This window comes from Phocoena sinus, chromosome 4, assembly GCF_008692025.1.
Source record: "Phocoena sinus isolate mPhoSin1 chromosome 4, mPhoSin1.pri, whole genome shotgun sequence".
Classification (NCBI taxonomy): Eukaryota; Metazoa; Chordata; class Mammalia; order Artiodactyla; family Phocoenidae; genus Phocoena; species Phocoena sinus.
The window spans coordinates 77831888-77850638 of record NC_045766.1 but is presented as its reverse complement, the minus strand read 5'-3'; the positions used below and the strand labels follow the sequence as shown (position 1 = coordinate 77850638).

General features: G+C 32.3%; 1 protein-coding gene across 2 annotated transcripts in view; it reads left to right on the top strand.

The window, feature by feature from the left end:
* The window catches only part of STXBP5L (syntaxin binding protein 5 like), a 405174-nt gene that overhangs the window by 119508 nt on the left and 266915 nt on the right, over window positions 1-18751 (top strand). For both annotated transcript variants that reach the window (XM_032630474.1, XM_032630475.1), the window contains exon 5: window positions 13250-13384. In XM_032630474.1, the coding sequence (XP_032486365.1) occupies window positions 13250-13384 (135 nt within the window). The remainder of the gene's footprint in view (window positions 1-13249; window positions 13385-18751) is intronic.

The following is an 18751-nucleotide window of genomic DNA, read 5'->3' as shown; positions in this document are numbered from 1 at the left end:
CACAGTAGAATGGTGTTATGAGGAGCTAGGGTATGGAGGAATTGGGGAGACGTTTTTTACGGGTACAAACTTGAAACTAGTAGATAAATAAGTTCTGGAGATCTAATGCACATCATAATGATTATAGTCAACAATACTGTATTATGAACTTCAAAGGTGCTAAGCGACTAGATCTTAACTATTCTCCATACAAAAAAGAAATGATAATTATGTGAAGTGATAAATGTTTTAGCTAACATAACTGTAGTAATCATATTATACTATATAAATGTATCAAACCTACACCTCAATCTTACACAATGTTATATGTCAATTATGTCTCAATAAAAATTTTAAAATAACATATATTACTTCAAATATGGCTTATAATGGAATATTCCCAAATTTTTCTTCCTGTCCCTTATGACATTGTTGCCACTTAATTCATCTATTTACAATAATTACACAGTGCATTGTTATTATTACTACTTTGAATAGACATTTATCTTTTAGATCAATTAAGAAAAAGAAAATATGTTGTTTTACCTTCATTTATTCCTTCTCGCAAGTTCTTCTTTTTTTTTTTTTTTTTTTTTGTGGTACACGGGCCTCTCACTGTTGTGGCCTCTCCTGTTGTGGAGCACAGGCTCCAGACGCGCAGGCTCAGCGGCCATGGCTCACGGGCCTAGCCTCTCTGCGGCATGTGGGATCTTCCCAGACAGGGGCACGAACCCGTGTCCCCTGCATTGGCAGGCAGACTCTCAACCACTGCACCACCAGGGAAGCCCAGGTTCTTCTTGTTTTTAATGTAGATTCCATCTCCCTGAAAAATTTTCAACATTTTCTTTTGCCATGCAGCTCTACTAGCAAAAAACATTCTTAATTTAAAAATTTTTTCTGAGAGTGTTTTTTTAAATTATAGTTGCTTTACAATATTATATTAGTTTCAGGTCTACAGTATAGTCATTCAATATTTTTTATAGATTATACTCCATTAAAAGTCCTTGCAAGATAATGGCTATAATTCCCTGTTCTATACAATATATCCTGTTGCTTATCTATTTTACACATAGTAATTTGTATCTCTTAATCCCATACTCCTAATTTGTCCCTCCCATGTTCCATATCCCATCTGGTAATCACTAGTTTGTTTTCTATATCTGTGAGTCTGTTTCTGTTTTGCTGTATACATTCACTTGTATTATTTTTTTGATTCCACATACAAGTGATACCATACAGTATTTGTCTTTCTCTATCTGACTTACTTCACTTAGTATGATTATCTCTAGGTCCATCCACATTGCTGCAAATGGCAGAATTACATTCTTTTTATAGCTGAGTAATATTCCATTGTGTGTGTGTGTGTGTGTGTTTGTGTTTGTATCACATCTTTATACATTCATCTGTTGATGCATACTTGGGTTGCTTACATTATCTTGGCTATTGTAAATAGTGCTGCTATGAAGCTTGGGGTGTGTATGTATTTCCAAATTAGAGGTTTGGTTTTTTTGGGGTTTTTTTGGATATATACCCAGGAGTGGAATTGCTGGGTCATATAGTAGTTCTATTCTTAATTTTTTGAGGAATCTCTATACTGTTTTCCATAGTGGCTGCATCACTGTGCTCACTCTGACAGTGTTTTCATTTCCTCACTCTTGGAGCATAATTTCTTTGGATATACAAATCTAGGTTGATGAGGGTATTTTCCTCTCAGCACTTTGATTATTTCACTCCACTCTTATTCTTTCATGCATGGATTATGATGAGAAGTCCATCATAAGCCTTATCCTTTTTTTCTCTAAAGGTATTGTAGGTAAGGGGGCTTCCCCTCTACCCCTGGATTTATTCAAGATTTTCTCTTTGCTGTTGGTTTTCTGCAGTTTGAGTATGATAAAGCTAGGTGTCGATTTTGTGTACTTCCCCCTCCTAGGTGTCTCTGAGCTTCCTGGATCTGTGGTTTGGTGTATGTCATTAATTTTGGGAAGTTTTTAGCCATTATTGCTTCAAATACTCCTATTCAGTTCTCTCTTCTGGCATTCCACTTATAAGTATGTTACACCTTTTGAAACTATCCCACAATCCTTGGATATTCTCCCCTGCCTTTTTTTTTTCTCGTTGTATATAAGTTTGGCAAGTTTCTAGTAACCTGTGTTGATGTTCGTTGATTGTTTACTTGGCTATATTGACTCTTGCTGAACACATCAAATGCATTCTTCATTTTGTTTACAATGGTTTTAATATCTAACATTTCCATTTGAATCATTGTTAATGTTTTCATCTCTTTGCTTACATTACCCATCTTGCATGTTGTTTACTATTTTCATTAGTGCACTTAAAATATTAATCATAGTTATTTTAAATTTCTTATCTAATAAGCATATTATTTTTGTCACATCTGAGTCTGGTTCTAATGTTACTTTGTCTCTTCAGACATTTTCCCTTGCTTTTTAGCATGCCTTATAAATTTTTTGTTGAAAGCTAGACATGTGTATTGGGTAATAGTACTTGAGGTAGATAGGACTTTAATATGAGGTTTTATGTTGATACAATAAGGAGTTAGGCTGTATCGACATTTGCTGTGGCTGTAGGTACCAGAGGCTTCAAATTTTTCTAGTGTCCTTGATTTTGTCTCCCTTGCTTTTTGGATTCCCTAAGAACTTCTTATATAGAAATTTTGGAGTTGTAGTTCGTTCCAAGATTTCACTTCTCTCCTGGGTCCAGTAGAGTAATTGATTTTCCATTTGTTAACACTTTCTCATGTATTTTTTTTTTACCATTCAGTTTTGAGCATTTAAAAATTTATTCTAAAAACTAGTCCTTTGTTGGATATATGGTTTGTAAATGTTTTCTCCCAGTCTATAGCTTGTATTTCCATGCTTGTAAGAGTCTTTCATGTAGAAAATGGGTTATATTTTGATGAAGCACAATTTATTAGTTCTGTGATTATGGATCATACTTCTAAATTAAATCTAAGAACATACTGCTTAGTCCCAGATCCCAAGAATTTTCTCCTTTTTTGGGTAAACTTTTATACTTTACATGTAAATATAAATGTGTGATCTGTTTTGAGTTAGTTTTTGTATAAGGTTTGAAGTTTAGGTAGAGATTCAATTTTGTCTCAGTAGATATCCAGTTCTCTAGTACTATTTGTTGGCCTTCTTTCATTGAATTGACTTACAAATTTGTCAAAAGTCAGTTGGAGGGCTTCCCTGGTGGCGCAGTGGTTGAGAGTCCTCCTGCCGATGCAGGAGACACGAGTTCGTGCCCCGGTCCGGGAAGATCCCACATGCCGCGGAGCGGCTGGGTCCGTGAGCCATGGCCCCTGAGCCTGCGCATCCGGAGCCTGTGCTCCACAACCGGAGAGGCCACAACAGTGAGAGGCCCGCGTACCGCAAAAAAAAAAAAAAAAAAAAAAAAAAAAAGTCAGTTGGACATATTAAAGGGTTTATTTTTCTGTGTTCTCTATTCTATTGCATTGATCTATATTTCCATCCCTCTGCAAATACCACATAGTCTTTATTATAGATATATATGGTCTTGAAATTGGGTAGGCTGGTTCCTCCCACTTCATTCTTCTTTTTCACAATTGCTTTAGCTATTCTTGTCCCTTTGCCTTTCTATATAAATATTAAAATAAGCATGTCAACAAAATCTGCAAAAATATTTTGCCAGAGTTTTATAAAAATGTGAATTGACATTTTTACAATGTTGAGTATTAAAATTCATGAACACAGGATGTCTGTTTACTTAGATCTTTTATTTCTTTCATCTGGATTTTGTAGTTTTTAGCATTCAAGTTCTATAATTGTTTTTTATATTTATACCTCAGTATATCATATATTGAGTGATTTTAAATGGTGTTGCATTTTCAGCTTCCACATGCTCATTGTTAGTGTGTAGAAATACAACTGAGTTTTGTATGTTTATCTTATATGCTGCAACATTACTGAACTTCTGTGAGTTATTACTTCTGTGAGTTTCTTTGCAGATTCCTTGGGATTTTCTATGTGGACCATCATGTTATCTGCAAACAAGGAAGTTTTATTTCTTCCTTTCTGATCTACATGACTTTATTTCTTTTTCTTGCTTTCTTGAACTGGCTGGAACTTGAAAACTATGTTCATGAAGAGGGATGAGAGCAGCCATGCTTGCCTTGTTCTTGATCTTAGAGGGAAAGCATTCATTCTTTCACCATTAAGTATAATGTTTCTTGTAGGCTTTTTGTAGCTGATCTTTATGAAGTTGAGAGAATACTCTCTAATACTATTTTTGATAGCTTTTATCATGAGTGCATGTTGAATTTTGTCAAATGCTATTTCTGCATCAATTGATATGATCATGTTTTCTGTTTTAGCCTGTTACTATGGTGAATTACATTGACCGATTTCCAAATATTGAGCTAGCCTTGCATTCCTGGAATAAGCCTCTCTTGGTCTTTTTATATATTGCTGAATTCTATTTGCTAATCTTTTGTTAAGGATTTTTACATCAGTATTCATGAGGAGTATTGGTGCATACCTTTTTCCCCCTCCCAGCTTTATTGAGTTAAAATGACAAGTAAAAGTTATATATTTTTAGGGTATACACTTCGTGGGTTTCTTTATTGTATTGTCTTTATCTGATTTCACTCTCAGGTAATCCTATCTTTATAGAATGAATTGGGAAGTTTTCCCTCTTGTATTTTCTGGAAGAGATTGTTAGAATTGGTGATAATTTTTCTTTAAATATTTGATAGAATTCTCTTGTGAAACCATATGGACCTGAAGATTTCTTTTCTGGAAATTTTTAAATTACTAATTAAAATTTCTTACTAGTTATAGAACTATTCAATCTCCTTCAGATTTGGGGAATTGCTCTAATTTGTGCTTTTTTTTGTTTGCTTGTGTTTTTTTTGTGGTACGTGGACCTCTCGCTGTTGTGGCCTCTCCCGTTGCGGAGCACAGGCTACTGACGCGCAGGCTCAGCGGCCATGGCTCACGGGCGCAGCCGCTCCGCGGCATGTGGGATCTTCCCGGACCGGGGCACGAACCTGTGTCCCCTGCATCAGCAGGCGGACTCTCAACCACTGCGCCACCAGGGAAGCCCTCTAATTTGTGCTTTTTGAGGAATTAGTTCATTTCATAAGTTGTCAGAAATACTTGTGTAAAATTGTTACTGTCACATTTAAGTTTGCATGATCTGTAGTGATATTCCTTTTTAATTCCTAATATTGCTAAATGGTCTTCCCTGTCTTTTTTTTCTTGATCAGTTTTGCTGGAGATTTTTCAGTTTTATTGAACTTTTCAAGGAAACTGCTTTTTGTTTCATTGATTATTTCCATTGCTTTACTGTTTTCAATTTCATTAATTTCTGCTCTTTATTATTATTATTTTTTGTCTACTTGGTTTAGATGTATTTTGCTCTTATTTCTCTAGGTTCTTGAGAGTGGGAACTTAGACATAGATTCGAAACGTTTCCTTTTTTCTAATGTAAGTATTTAGTGCTATAAATTCCCTTTTGGCATTGCTTTAGGAAAAGTTTCAAATCAATGTCTAAGCTCCCACATATTTTGATTTATTGTATTTCCAGTGTCATTCAGTTCAGTGTATTTTTTGAATTCCCTTGTGATGACTTCTTAGGCCCATGGATTAGAAGTGTGTTGCTTAATTCTAAGCATTTGGAGATTTTTTTCCTATTATCTTTCTTTTATTGATTTCTAGTTTGATTCCATTGTGTTTAGAGAACACATTGTATATGATCTGAATTATTTTAAATTTACTGAGGTTTGTTTTTTAGCCCAGGATATCATCTATCTTAGTATATGTTTTATGGCTGCTAGGAAAGAATGCCTGTTTTGTTGTTGTTTAGCAGATTATTCTATAAATGTTGATTAGTTTCTGTTGGCTGATGGTTGTGTTGAGTTCTTTTGTATCCTTACTGATTTGCTAGAGACAGGTGTTGAAATCTACTAGCATCATGGAGTCTCTCTTTTTTTCTTTTCAGTTTTATCTGTTTTTGCTTCATGTATTTTGCGACCTGTTGTTTGGTGCATGCACATTTGGGATTGCTCTGTCTTCTTGGTGGACTGACCTTTTATCTTTACATAATGTCCTTCTCTGTCTCTGGTTATCTGAACTCTTTTTTTAATCTGATATTAATGTAACCTCTTCTGCTTTCTTTTGATTAATGTTTGCATGATATATCTTGTCATTCTTGTTACTTTCAGCTTTTCCATGTCAATATAATTGAAGTAAGTTTCTTGTAGACAGTGTATAGTTTGGTTATGTTTTTTCAGTTCACTCTGTCAATCTGTATATTTTAATTGGTGTTTACATTTTCTGTAATTATTGATATCTCAGGACTTAAGATCTCATTTTATTTTTTGTTGTCTGCTTGATCTCTCTGTTTTTCACCTACTTGGTATTTTTTTTCTTGCCATCCTGTTTTTAATTGAACATTTTTTTAGAATTTCAGTTTGATTTATCTTTATTTTTTAGTGTCCTTTTGTATCACTTCACTTCTTTAGAGGTTGCTATAAGCATTTCATTATATATAAACAATTTACCACAGTCTTTTGCTATTGCATTTTCCCAGTTTGAATGAAGTATAAAGACCTTTTCTTTTTTATTTCCCTCATTTGTAATAAATTTTCCTCTCTCTATATTTAGAACCAAATCAGATTGTGTTATAATTTTTCCTTCAACTGTCAAACATAATTTAGGAAATTATGAGAAGGAAAATATATTGTATTTACCCATAGTTTTACTTTTTGTTGTTTTTTATTCACACTTGATATTCAAATGTTCCTATTTAAAAAAAAATTATTCCTTTTTGTTTAGTAAACTCCCTTTAACCATTCTCTTAGAATTGATCTTTTAGTGTCAAATTCTTGGCTTTCCTTCATCTAATAAAAGCAGAAATATATTTGGCATGTATAGAATTCTGGGTTGACAGTTTTCTTTAAGCCCTTGAGTAATGTTCTACTTCCTTTTGGCCCCCTGTTTTCTCATGAGAAATCTGCTATCATCGGAATTTTTCCCCTGTAGTTAAAGTGTTGTTGCTCTCTTGTCACGTTCAAGATTTTTTTCTTTTCATTTTTAGTTTTCAGATATTTGGTTATGATCTGCCTTGGTTTTATTTCTTTGGGTTTATCCTTTTCGGTTTTTTCAGCTTCTTGAATCCTTTGTTTTGCCTTTTACCAATTTGGGAAGTTTTTAGACATTATTTTTTTGACTCCTTTTTCAGTCCCATCCTTTTCCTTCTGGGACCCTGATAACATGATTGTTATCACATGTTTTGTTTTTGTCCCACAGGTTTCTGAGTCTCTGATTTTTTTTTTTACACATCTGTTTTCTGTCTGTTTTACAGATTAGATAATTTATATTGCTTTATATTTGAGTTCACTGCCTCTTGTTTCCTCCATTATGCTATTCAGTTTATCCATAGGTTTTAAAATTTTCTTTATTGTACTTTTTAGTAGTAAAATTTGCATTTGATTCTTCTTTTTATCTTCTGTTTCTTTGTTGAGACTTTCTAGTTTTTGTTTTTTTTTCATTTTATTCATAATTGCTTGTTCCATTTTATGATAGGTTCTTTGAAATATTTTTCAGTGAATTTTAACATCTGTATCATCTTGATATTGGTATCTATTTTTTAATTCAAATTGTGATTTTTCTATTTCTTGGTATGAGTGATTTTTTAATACAAACTGAACACTTTCAGTATAATGTTATGGCACCCTAGGTCTTATTTAAACCTTCTGTTTTGGGTGGGTTGTTTTGACCTCGCTCTGGCAACAGAAGGGCAAATGACCTCTTGTTGCTAACTGGTGAGGATAGAAGTTCAGGTTCCCTATTTGGCCTTCAACTAACACCTGAGGTTGGGAGAGGCATCTTACTGGGGTGGGGTTATGGCTCCCCATCATACTTCTACTTTTATTACCCTGACCAGGAGACCTGTGATTCATTCCTGCTCCCCACGTGGCCTCCACTAATTCAGTTCTCCCATTCAGAAATTGAAATATTCTATGAATTTAAATGATGATAGAAAATGTTATTTCTTTCACTGTAGGAGAATGAAAATAAGCTTCTAAGAATTGCATTTGCCAAAAATCATTGTTATTCCCTATGCAAATGCAGATTTGACTTATTTTTAAAATTTGACTTACATTTGTTAGTTTTTCAACTAATTGTGGGCAATAAAATTCAGTGAATTTTTTACTTTCTGGTTAATTAGAGCCCATTAAGACAATGAATGAAATTTAACTAAAATGTCACTACCTATTTAATTTTATCTCTTGTATTATAATTCAGCTAGGTATAGGTTGTCTAAAATTATCAGATTCTTTTTCATAAAGAAAATTTAATTCCTTACTTTTGCTTTTTATATGATTTGAGTTTTTCCACTAAAACTCCTAAATATCAGCCTTTGACTTAAGATGTTGAGGGAATCTTAGGGTAGCTATCTGTCCCTTTCCCTAGCTGTTGTTGTGCTTCACCTTATCATCATTATTATAACCATCATTAGTTGTTTGGGGGGTACTACATAGCTTTATCCCTACTACTAAGTAATTTAGGTTCTTATCCTAAAACTTGAAGAGTAAGTAAGCAGCAGTCACTCAGCCACAGAACTACATTTCTTAAAATGTAATTATCTGTATCAGAATCACCTAGAGAAGTGCTTCCTAAACTTTCATGTGTGTGTGACTCACCTGGGGGTTCTTCATAAAATTCAATTTCTAATTCTGGGATTGGGCCTGAGATTCTGAATTTCTACTAAGCTTCCAGGTAACATCCATGCTGCTGGTCTATGGACTTCATTTTGAAGAGCAAAATATTTGTTAAAATATCAGTCATATGTTCCATCCTAAGTCCAAGGAGTCACAGTTTGCGTGCCTAGAATCTGGGATATGCATTTTAATGAGATATTTATCTATACTAAAAATTTAAAGTTGTCGTTATAATTTAGTAGTTCTTAACTGTGGTTGTGTATCAAAACCTTCCAGAAAAAGTTTTAAAACAGTATTCCTAGATATCACTCCAGAACTATTGAATTGTCATCTCTGGTTTGTATTTTTAATATGCAGAATCATATACCTGATTCTGAGTATAACCAGGTTATAAAGAATGATTATAAATATTATAGAAGGGACTGGAGCCAGAGTCATCATGCCCGGTACTAGAAGTTTCACCTGGAATCCAGACAAAAAATAAGATTAAAATTGAACTATGTTAGAACTTAGTGGGGGGGAAGGTTTCAAAACTGAAATCTTCCACTGAATTTTATACAGCATAATTTTTGTAATTTTAAGCCATTTTCCTTTTTACAGTATATTTTTGGCTTGTGTATTGACAGTGTTTCTCAAAATAGGATTTATGGGCGTAGTCTTGGGGTTGTGAATTATCCACAGTAATTTATAATCAGACTAATGGAAATATTCTGAATGATTTGAATAAACCCTCTTATGCAAAAATACTGCCATACAATTTCAATATGTTAAGTTATATTTGCATTTATGGTTGTGTTGTTACCAAGTAGTATTATTTTAATTGTTATGGGTTAATAAAAAATCGAAGTGGACTATGCACATGTATTATGTATTCATACCAAATGATTATAAAATTATGTGATGGTATACTATGGAACAGAATTCAGAGGTATTCAAGTAGAGGCAAGTGGTGAAAGAGAGACACAGAGTAAGTATAGACATAAAAGAACCTGTGGAGTCAGAATCATATCCATATTGTGAGATTGTTTTATTTTTGTAAAACAAAATTCATATGTCATGTAAATTAATTGTCATTTGAATTCTAGTTTTAGTTTTATTTGTATTTAATTTGTTTTTTGTTTTATGTATATATGAGTCATAAGTATGAGGAATTTCTTAATTTTATATATAAGTTAAAGAAGTTATAAAAGTAAGTCAAAGTGAGGATCAGCAAAAAATTTTTTAAAGATCTGTATATTATTCAAGCTTGAGAAACATGTATTTTGTTTATTTAATATGCTTATGTAAAAAATATATCAAATTACAGAGTCCTTTGGCCCAATTCAAATACTGTACAGTTTTCTACCTTAGCTTTCCTTGATTTCCCTTACTTGAATTAATCCCTCCCTCCTTTGAACTCTTTATAGCAATTAACACATTTTACTTTTATTTTTCTTACTTGTCAACTTGTCTATCTCTCCCGTTAGATGCTATATTTTTTTAAGGAAAAAGATTAGGTATGTTGTAATCAAGGACAGTACTTTTTATAAAGAATTATTCAGTGAAGCTTGAATAAATGGATGAATGGAAGGAAGACTGACAATGTGTTAGATGATTTACTATGAAAGAATGAGTGAATATGGATATAGGAACAATATTATTTTTCCAAGGCCCACATATAATAGAAAATCCTTCATCTTGCAGGTGGTGGTGGTAGAAATACATTATAAATGAAAGTGTAGCTATTAAATACAGTAAATTAAGTTCTATAAGGATATTGATTAGTCACTTATGGTTATCAAACACACAGCACAAGTTTAATCATGCCCTCTCCTTCACCTATGTCAATCATCTTAAGTAAATCACATTACTTTTTTTTTTTAATTTTAAGAGTTAATTTGAGCAAAAATCAATTTGAATTGGGCAGTGCCAACAGAGGTGGTTAAGAGTGCTCCACATATAGCTAGGGGCAAGACTTTTATAGATAAGACATGAAAGCAAAGCAAAGGATTATGGGATTGGCTATAGCTTAAGTAGTTGCTTTATTTAGGAAAGCATAGCTGGCTTTTTGCGAGTGGTTGTCCTTAGGTTTCAGTTTCTTTTTTTCCCTTGCAGTTTTATTGCGATAAAATGGACATACGGCACTGTATAACTTTAAGGTATACAGCATAATGACTTGACTTACATACATCATGAAGTGATTATGACAATAAGAAGAGTGAACATCCATAATTTCGTATAGATACTAAATAAAAGAAAAAGTATAATTGACCTACAACCCAATGTTAGTTCCAGGTGCACAACATAGTGATTTGATATTTCTATATATAATGAGCACCACAATAAGTTTAGGTATCATCTGTCACCATACAGAGATATTACATTTTTGACTGTATTTACCATGCTATATATTGCATCCCTATGACTCATTTGTTTTGTAACTAGAAGTTTGTACCTCTTAATTTTCTTCACCTATTTCACTCATCCTCCCATCTTCCTCCCCTCTGGCAACCACCTGTTTGTTCTCTGTATCTATAACTCTGTTTCTGTTTTGTTATGTTCATTTGTTTTGTTTTTTAGATACCACATATAAGTGAAATCATATAATAGTTGTATTTCTGTCTGACTTATTTCACTTAGCAAAAGTCCATCCATGTTGTCACAAATGGCAAGATTTCATCCATTTTGTAGCTGAGTAATATTCCATTGTACATGTATATACCACATGTTCTTTATCCATTCATCTACTGATGGGCACTTACATTGCTCCTGTATCTTGGCTATTGTCAGTAATGCTGCAGTGAACATAGGGGTGCATATATCTTTTCAAATTAGTGTTTTTATTGTTTTATTGTTCTACTTTTCAAACTGGGTTCAGATTAATTCTGGGAATCTCTTACTTGTTTAACCATGATCTATCAGTTGGACTTTGGACATAAGATGAAACCCTTTTGTCATAAAGGGTCTAGTTTCTTATCAATAAGGATGAGGAATACAGTAGTGTTGGTCCAAGGAACATTTATATTTCTGTTTGGATCTTCATATATTCCACTGTTCTTGTACTTACTGTAAAGTCTGTCTATATTGGAATTTTGTTGCTTGCTTCAGGTCTCATTACTGAAACCTGGCAGTTCTTAGACTTTTCTTCTTAACCTTATAAATGACCATGTAATATTTAAGTTTGCTCTTTTTCTACCTGAACTCCTGTATTTGTGTCTACTTTAGTGGGATTGGTGTTTTTTCTACTCTCCCAGTATTCAGAAAGGGTGATCATAGATCCTTTTTAAAATGAGCTTCCTCTTTCTACATGGATTGAATTGAAAATTGATTGTTCATTGCCTAGAAACATGACTATCAAGTTATTTTCTGTGGAACATTATTGAGTATCTCTTGGCAACAGCAATTCTAGACTTTAGGTTTTAATCAAAATTGTCCAATGTCATATATGTTATACTTTAATTAGATTGTCAATTGACTCTGTAAATGTGTATGTAATAACAAGGCTTCTAGTTTTTTGGATTGTAGTGTGCAAGGTGCCTTCAACAGAATACTTTTGAATAGATAAAGTTTGGTGTAGAGAAAGTCAATGAACCAGATTGAAAATATAAATTTGACATACTGCATGTTCACTCTTATATAAATAAAGAGGTACAAGATGGAATCCTTTTTGGAATTTACCATTCATTTTCCTTTTTTTTTTCCATAGTTGTGTGTCTGCTTGGTGTCAGAATTCTGTTTTGCTCTGCTAACAATTTACCAGCTCCTTTTCTAAATAAATTCTAGGAAATATTATGATTTAATAACAAGTTCGGATAAAGAATAACTGTGAACTTATCCCCCCATGTCTTTTTAAGAGTGGTTAAGGAGCCTAAGTAGGCCCAACTAGAAAAAGTGATGAGGCTGTGGATAGAAGACTCTGATGAATCCCCAAATTTCATATATAGGAGTCATGGTTGCTTTGGCTATGGAACAGTTTCCCAGAATTGGTCAGAAAGCCCATTGTGAAGATGAAGGCAGAACAAAAGAATAAGGGAATAGTATAATGGATCTTTGACCTTATAAGTTTTCGTTATACTACTTAGATGCCAAACATCAGAATAAAAAGTACATAATTCATCACCTCATGTAGATAAAGCTACAGACTCTCTGACCTCTGAAATTTATGTTTCAAATATACCTAATTTTTATTTCAAGTGAAAAAAAACAAACAGTGTAGCATTGTAGAAATATGGCAGTTTTTCAACCAAACAGGAATGGATTTGAATCCCAGTTTTGCCACTTATTAGCTGTCAGTCCTAGGCAAGTAAAAGCAAATATTCTTGTGAAACAGAAGTGCTATTTTCAGTTAGAAATAATATAAATCAATGCCCATGTTAGATACTTAATAGTGGTTGTTTTATCATTATTATTTTTAATGACATTACTATTGTTATTTATCCTATAAACTCTAATAACTAAGGGCAACTGAGTATATGGTAAATTTTATTGTTTATATAGGTATCGCTATGTTATAAGCATAAGGAAAATATAATGCTGACCAGATATAAAATTTAGATATTTTAATTGTAATTTTCTTTCTTTCAGAATTACTTACTGTCATCTACCTTTCCAGAGTAAATGGCTCTATGTTGGAACAGAAAGAGGAAATACACATATTGTAAATATTGAATCTTTCATTCTTTCTGGATATGTTATCATGTGGAACAAAGCAATTGAACTGTAAGTTTGAACTTGAATACCACTTTATTTGGATTAAATATATCTTATGGTTATGCAGTATATATATCAAATCGCAGAGTTATTTGAAACATCAATGGCTAATTTATGATGAATTTGAGTGAAAAGTTCATCTAAAATAATTTAAAACTCTAAAGGCTTTTAAAAATATTGTAGTATTAACATATGCTAATTTTAGACTTTCCAAATACTGTAAATAATTAAGGGTTATTATGTATACAAAATTTGATGATAAAATATTAAAGCTTATTCTAAAACTTATACATGAAAATCGTCTCATTTCTTTATAGTCAACCTTAGTATAGCCACTTCCAGTGGGAGTGGCAAGTGGATTATGACCACATTTAGCTTTATGTAAAAATAATCATGATCAGTTCACATATTTTTAAATGCTGGTAGCTTATTCTTCACTTGCCTCATTAACATATTGTTCTGAGTTCCAAGAAGAATCAGTTCATCAGTATCTTTCATGTTGTGATGTATACAGCTCTTTGGGTATGTGGCTGATGGCAATTACCACTTTTATTCGGCACTGATATTTACGTTTCTACACATGTGAAATGTGAAATCCCTCAAATGTGAAACTTCATGGAATTCCAAGCCATCTTTTGCAGCATATACAGAGACAATTTTCCTGGTCAATGTGTTAATTGGAAAAACAATTTTTCTTTAATAAATGTTTGTGCTCTGTACATATTAGGTCCTTAATAAGGTACGTTTGACTTGAGGTTGGCTCATTCTCTCTCTTACGTATATATACATTCTAAATTGCATAATTATTTTTCTCTAAAACTTTGATTAAAACAGCCTATTTTCATGAAACTTGACTGTGATCTTTAAAATAAATTTACTATTCCCAATGTTTCAATGTACATGTATATTACTTGATAGGGAAGGTTGTTACTAGTTATATCCTTATTAAAATATTCCTCTCATATTATGTCCTAATGAGTTTTTTTAATTAATGATAATTCTTCCTCATTAGATTAAGAACTGCTCCAGGGCAGAATCCTTTGTTCATTGCTCTTTTTTTCTTCATATTTGGCTTATTTTGGTGCTTTCCACAGAGTGGCTACTAAATAACTAATGACAGTGAAAATTAGTATGATAAATAGATACAAATGCTGTTGACTTACAGCTTTCATTTATAATTATAATTGGTATGAGCTATTTTGCTCATATATATTTTAACATTCTATGTGTATATTTTTAAAAACACTTGTCCGGTAGACAATTATGTGTCTCCCAAAAAGTTATCTATTTTTTCAGCTATTTGGGAAAGACTTTACCCCCTATAATCTTAGTTCTATAAAAGCACTAAATAGGGCTGAACTTAATATTTGCTTTCATAATATTGTTTTGGGATATTGATAAAGTAAACTTGAGAGATCAAATATAGAGATTTTATATAAATTTAATATTAGTACAGATAGTAATAGGTGTATTGTTTGTGGTCAGTTCAATGCTGATAAAGTAATTAAGAAGAGTTTTTTATCTAAACAGATCAAATATTTCACCACACTTGCAATGTTGTTTCTATGTTCATTTACTTAACAAATCCTTTTCATAGTTCAGATTAATACTACCTGAACTATGACTTACACCCTATATGTATTTACATAGTCCATACTTTATGATTTCAGAACTAGTGAAGATTTTAAAATGTATATTATAAAGGAGGGTAAAATTAGGAGAAATTAAAGAAATAAAATAAGGCATTTTATTTTGTCATAATATTTTCTTATGCATGTGATTCTGAATAGAATCTCACATTTATATAAATCCGGTGTTTTATAGAGTTGTACGTGCCTCTGAAAATGACTTTGAAATATCCTCAAGAAATCATTAGTAGCCACCTTATCTCCTGACTGTTTCTTGCTTTATTTACACCAGATTTCCAAAAGTCTTTTCCATGAAATTATAGTCCCACTGTGGCAGATATAATTTTAAATGCTAACTTCCAGTCTCCCTGAGCAGTCAGTCTTTTAATTGCTCTCTACCTCTTGAGATACATTAGAAAATGCATGCCACTTATATGTGTTAAGGGTATGGGATAATAATAAAATATGTATTTAATTAAGAAGAATCATTTTATAATTAGAAATTTAAACAAATCTTAACAGTACATGTTTTAAGTGTGAGAAATGCAGAATTATCTTTGAGCTATATGAGATTATTTCTATTTTAAGTTCTTACTTGAAATACTTTTCATTCAATGTTTGTTATTTTTTTAGCTTGTTTGTGTTTTTAGTGAAGTCTCCTAATTGTAATTGTAGGCAGTTCCCATAATTATAAATAGTTTGTGTTCTCATAATGTGTATATTGGTTATTTGGAAACTAGAAGCCATTTTTGTGATGTTTGTAGAAACGGTAATGTTTGTAGAATACCTTATAAAATAGTAGTATAGAACAAAACTGACATTAAAAAATTTTATATGGGAAAATATGTTCCAGGTTATAGCACAGAAATAGCTGTTTCTGAAGGACAGCCCTAGCTTTAAAAGAAAAAAAATAACCAGTTTTTTCTACATGTGATTAAAAATTTGAGCATGAAATTTAGAACTAAATCATAGATGTAAGGCATACAGTCTTCAAATATATTTATTGAGCACTATGATATGCTAGCTCCTGGAAACAAGTATAAACTGAGAAGACATAGTTTCTCTCCTCTCGGGATTCCAGTGTAATAAAGGTGAGATTAAGTAAAAAGGCAATTACAATATATTCGAAATATAAAGTGAAAATTCTATAAGAAGGATACCTAATATAGACATGAAGTCTCAGAGAAGTATCTGTGAAGGAAGTTACATCCATGAGATCTGAAGGATGAATTTCAGTTAGGTGAGTGGAGAATTGGAGGAGAGGGCTTCCAGGAAGAGGGAACAGAAGTTTTAAAGGATAGAATGTGAGAGTTTTTGTTCCATGCACAGAAATTTTAAGTAGTTTAGTTGGTTGGAAAGGCTGGGGGAAAGGATGGCAAGAGATAAGGTTGAGAAGATAATAAAAATATATAGTATGAAAGGCTTGTAAGCCAGTTTGAGCATTTAGACTTTATCTAAGGTCAGGAGCTAGATTTTGAAGAGTTTTAAGCAAAGAATTGACTTGACCAAATTTGCATTTAGGAAGTCCACTCTGTATGCAGGTATGGAGAAATCATTGAAAAGAGAAAAGACTGTATTCTTGGTAAAAATTAGGGTGGATTTAGGAGTGAAGATAAGCTGACATATTAAATAAATAGTTAGAAGATAGAAGAGGCAAATACTTGGGTATTGTGGGAAGATGTAAGAATAATATATTAAGAATTAAGAGTGACCCAAAGCGTTTGACCTGAGTAACTGTGTTGATAAGGGTGCCATTTAGTGAAAGAATGCAGGAGGCGGAGTAGGTTGGGAGTAAAATAATGAGTTCAATTTTAGGTAGGTTGAGTTGTATGTGTTTTTAAGTTATTCAAATGGAATTGGTATGGGAGAATGGTAGGATGTAGGATATATGGATCTGAACCTAATGAGATCAGAATTTACATGGTCATTGAAATTATAAGAATATTTGAGATTGTGCATGAAAAGTATATATAAATGAGGTAGCAAACTTGTAGACAGTGAACCAATTCTGACTCACAGATATGTTTTGTTTGCCCATCAGAGTATTTAAATATATTCTGAATTATTAGTTTCCAATATTTAAGAACTGGTAGAGTAGAGATAAAAATTTGGATTTCCAGCTTTTCATGAAAAAATTCCTGATGAAACAATCCCAGTCCAGTATTCTTGCATGGAAGTCAGTAATCAACAGGAACTAACAACTTTCCTTTTGTAGGTGGGTAATGTGCTATCCAGTTTGGCACAGTTCTTATTCAGCCTGTTGAACTCATTTGCAGTACCTGCCTGGCTCCTGTGGGCTCTTGAATTCATGACCATATATAATATGGGAACACATTGCAGTTTAGGACAGAATACAAAGGAATACCAGTATTTAAGATAAGGGAAGAGAAAGTCCACAAAGAAAACTATCGAGAAGCCATTCTGGTGAATGGGAGGGAGAGAAATAAATAGGGATATTAGAAAAATTGTTTAGATGACTATCCCATGAAGTTAATTTCATTGATAATTCTATCTAAAGTAATTTTTATGGGATTTATAGAATCCAGAGTACACAGTTGCTTTTTAAAGTCAATTTCTAATGGCCGTAAATTTTGCAAGTAATGCTTGGTAGTTTTTGGAAATTTAATATTAGGGAAAAAGTCAGAAAAAATATCAAAATGTTAACAGTCATATCTAGGCAGTGAAATAATATGAGAGATTTTTCCTCTTAACTTTTGTTATCTTCTGAGTTTCAGGGTTTTTTTTTTTTTTTACAATTAAAAAGAAGTCTCTTCTATAGTCTGAAAAAGTTATTACAAATAACTGAAGATTAATTGTAAATTTTTTTCCTGAACTTGAGTGTTTTATAGAGTCATAAGCTAAATGGAAGAGTCTTTCATATGGTCTAACTAGTGTTTCTCAACGTGTATTTCAGTGATTCCCTCAATAGGGGATCAATGAAAAAGGATTCTATGGACCAAAATTTTGGAAAATATTGAAGATTTGCAATGGTGATTTGCATATTATGGCTCTAAGAAGTTCTGTAAAAGAACTTTAATATTATTAAATAAAAATATTTAATTTTAATTCAAGGTTTCCCAAACTTTTTTTTTTTTGATATGGGACAGTCTTTATGTGAAACACCTTATATATATTCACTAGTTTATCATGGTGTACACTTTGGGTATTTGTTGTTCCAATCAAACCCAAAAGACAGATAGGGTTTTTGGTTTGTTGGATACTATTAGTTACCAAAAGATAATTGAAAAACACTGTCTTTTATCAGAGGCATTTATACTGTAATAAAGCACTGCATTTATATGTGAATAATGTATTACATATAAACATAAAAGAACTGCAAAAAACCCTGTAAACGTTTTATGAAGGCTTTTCTTCCTGCACATATCCTAGAATGCAAATAGTAACTCTAATTATTCCAATGATTTACAACAATCATAATACATACTATTTATTGACTACTATGTTTTGGCATTATGTTAGATGCTATATGTATATTTTAACCCTCACAGTTATTCAGTAGGTACACTGCTATCATCTCCATTTTTAAGTGAGAAAATTTAGGATAAAGCCACTAACAAAATATCTAAAAAAGATGTATTTTTCTGAGTTACTCTGGTGAGTCAGTATCTAGGGAACCTGGAGTTACTTAATTTGTCACTTTTGTCTGAGTCCAAAGAATTTCTAAAATTTAAATCTTCATTATTTTTTTGTGCAGAATATTTGATGATTTTCATGTGTGCTTAAGAAA